The 3508-nt window shown below is 39.1% G+C and overlaps 1 protein-coding gene across 1 annotated transcript in view; it reads right to left on the bottom strand. All coding sequences in view use genetic code 11, as the record gives it.

Moving 5' to 3' along the window:
- Positions 1-3508, bottom strand: part of EGR_10838 (hypothetical protein) — a gene marked incomplete at both ends in the record, with an annotated part of 9125 nt that overhangs the window by 3174 nt on the left and 2443 nt on the right. The window contains 4 exons of the mRNA XM_024500087.1: positions 510-637; positions 678-762; positions 1936-2021; positions 2691-2743. Coding sequence (XP_024345502.1) covers positions 510-637; positions 678-762; positions 1936-2021; positions 2691-2743 — 352 coding nt within the window. The remainder of the gene's footprint in view (positions 1-509; positions 638-677; positions 763-1935; positions 2022-2690; positions 2744-3508) is intronic.

Genomic DNA, 3508 nt, shown 5'->3' with positions numbered 1-3508 from the left:
AGGCACCACTCATCATTGTGAGCTATCATCCCGGTCATACTATAATGTAGGTGTGGCTTTTGAGTCATCAATTAGCCCTCATGTCAGAACAGTACACTTCACTTGTACTGACTGTTGCAGAGCAGAAAATTTCACTGATTGCCCTTTTTATTTCTTCTTTCATAAATTTAGTTATTTCTAACTTCCTTTCTTTATCCAAACACAAACATTTAAGTTAAAGGTTGAGCCAAGTATTAGAGCAAGCAGCAAGGCTGACGGTAATGGAGCGCAACGACGAAAAGTGTGAGGAAAATATCCTTATATTTTACTCCCTACCTCCTCACGTCAATCCGATTATGGAAGCAAAGTGATTGTAAACTAGACAGAACATAAGAATGCGTTCTTGCTATGGGTCCGCGCAGCTTCATTTATTTACAGCCGAGTCAGCTGCATGGCGGTTGGCCTTGAAGCATCAGCAGAAATGGTAACACGCATGGTAGAAGTAGAAAATTACAATGCCATTCCCTTACCTCCTGCTTATCTACAAGGACATCAATGGCAGGCAGTTTGATGTGGCCAATTAGAAAGCAGATATCTGTAAAATGTGCATTGGTAACGCCATCATCAAAATCACAAGCCGCGCTACAAGATATCTTTTCTTATTGTACAAAAAGGCAATGTCAATTTTATTCCCCTACTTTTCATAGATTTTAACGGTCCACTACCATACCACTCTGCTTTGCGAGACTGTTCTCTTTCCAACTCGTCAAAAGAATAAAAGAACTAAATAAATTAAAGTGAGAGTCGAGTGTAAGGAACTAAAGCAGTTCACTTTAATCCCACGCAGATTTCCAAATTTTAGTCTCCAAAGTATTACAAGTCATCATTAACGTCAGTCAAATCGCACTTCATTAACTCCGTCGCATTTTCTGGACCAATTGTTTAGATATCTGATGGAAGATGAAGAAGACATGTCAGCCTTACAAAAGCCAACTTGCCAGGTCCCACAAATCAATCTCTTATCATAGTAGTGGCTGGCGTCTAGGTGGTGTGACATTCCTGGCGGTTTGAGTCGTAAACTAATTTTCTTGCAAACCAAGGAATTTCGACTAGTAGATTAACAAATTTGTGCCAATGAAAAATGTTTTTTTTAAGTTATTTGAGTTGTTAAAAAATTGCTTGGAACGATATTTTGGCTTAAAGCACTCCCTTTAAAAGTGCATTTTTTGATGTTAAATAGAGTGCTGTTATTTTGACAAAAATATACTAAATAAGCCTAATTTATTTGTACCAAATCAAATAATGCAGTGGAGTATTTGGTTTAAAAATGGCTTGCTGCGTTGTCATCTTATGCATGTATTCATAAAACGCGTTCTACTAAATAAAGACGGGAGTCCTCTTGAATGTCACGGTGTTGCATGGTATTGGCCCCATAGCGGCGTATCTAACAAGTGTGGCAAAGTGCGAAATGAGATGTGCGAGTTTGGTTGTCAGATGTGTTTACATCTCACCTATCACCGTACTTATTTCACTAACAAAAACCATGCCTCACATTTCTCACTCATTTAGGTCTGACATTCTGACCATAGAAAAATTTGTTCATCGAGTGATTGTAAAGTCTAAACATTGAAACTACTTCACAAATTTCATAGCTAGTGTTGTAAGCTGATTCGATCATGAATTGACTTCTAACTCGACGTTGCACGCGAGGCTGGAATGATTTAACTGAGGACAGGTTACTTCCATGTATCCTCCACAGAGTGACCTAGAATCCATCCACCTACAGTGGGTGGCTTCCTTATGCGCTACCAAGATTTAACGATATGCTGAGGGATTCAAGATATTAGTTTCTCACTTCCCCTTTTTAATTCTGTTTCTCATTTCCATCAAAGTTCCAGTAATCGTGCCAGTTCATAACAGTATGCTAGACGACTACTACTGGAAGTCTTAGATTACTGCAAAGCTAGAACTGCAGCTGTAGTTATGGGTAATATTATTAACATAATCAGAAGTAGTTATATCTGCAACAGAATGCCATAGTGCTTTTAAAAACAATTAAAACAAACTAAAAACCCAATTAAAAATTGACGTCTAAGTTGAAACTGGGGACCCGTAGACCATAGGGCTACATTGTTTTGTCGCGTAGAGTTAAAAAATACCAAATCAATAGAAATTAAAATTAGATCCCTTCGTCATGCATCCCAGAGCCCGACATTGAGTCAGGATAAAGAGACACAAGGCGAAACATTTCAAATATAATTGTTGTTCTTTAGACACCAGACACAACACCACAATGGGACCACGCAATAAGCTACACGCCCCTCTGTGCGACACCTTCTGCTACTTGTTACAATGTCCTACATTTTATGCTTTCCGCAGTTCATTTTAGCCTGATTGCTTCGGTTCAACCTTGCAGTTAATGCGCTTTTAATTTTTCATCACCTCTCCTCCGTTCCAGGAACGTTAATAAGCCAAAGCATTGCAAGCAGGCAAAATTCATCTAATTTTTGCTTTAGTAAACATCTCTTCATCCATTATCTTTTTTTAATTTCTTCTTTCCGCTACTTTATTTGTGCGCATTATTCCAACAATTGTTTCAGATGGTAGTGTTTTAGTTGTGCATGTCATGAGAGGTTAGTGTGCCTACCGCCAGGGCACCAGCTTCATGTTGTTTCTTATTCCCACTTGTTTCGACCATTTTCCCTATTTACCTTTAATAGCAATTGCTTTGGCAGACAGGCTAACTAATCCGTATATAGATGGACTAACAAAGTAAACAAAGAAATCAAGGATGTTCTGAATTACCTCGCACACTGCCCACAAACGTTAGAGATTGGTATTTTGTATCCTCCTACAATTTCTTACCCATTTTTTCTCATCCCTTATCCTTTTTCTCGATAGTCCCACTTCTTGTACTCTTTCAGTACAACATTTCTTGTTATTTAACACCCGTATTGAGTTCGAGTCGCCTCCAGTCTCCTCTCCACTTGGGGGCAACAATATGCTCAAGAGCAGAATTTTGAAGAAGAACTTACGTTTACCAATTCCGTAGCGGTACACAGGTGATTCGGCAATTTCTTTTCCTCATTTATCCTTTGATCGCCTTCATTCCTACATTTTGCAAGCACAAAATTAGCAGTAGAATAATTTGGAGGGCATTATAGTAATCTGAAATTTGCCAGGCTGCGGTAAGTCTAACTTGGCTAGACTGGACTAGATTGGGCCAACTCCTCTACCATTTATACTTTGCAGCTGTTTCTTTCCCTAACATTTAAGCTCTACTTTATTTGCCACCCGAAGTCGGCTAGAAAGATTATGAGACCGATTGAGACTTTTCCACGTTGTCTCGCAGATATTGGGGAGCAGTATGCTCTTGTAGGACCACATGACACGTTCAAACAGGCGAAGGAAGTAAGACTCTCCTGTCTCTCTCTCATCCTACTTTCCTAGTCACGCCGATGTTGGGGCTTTCAGACATTTAAACATTTGAATACAGGAACAATTTATAGCATAGTTAAAGTAGTATAGA

This window comes from Echinococcus granulosus, assembly GCF_000524195.1.
Source record: "Echinococcus granulosus chromosome Unknown EG_S00280, whole genome shotgun sequence".
NCBI lineage: Eukaryota > Metazoa > Platyhelminthes > Cestoda > Cyclophyllidea > Taeniidae > Echinococcus > Echinococcus granulosus.
The sequence above is the reverse complement of the archived record's forward strand: the minus strand, read 5'-3'. Positions and strand labels throughout refer to the sequence as shown.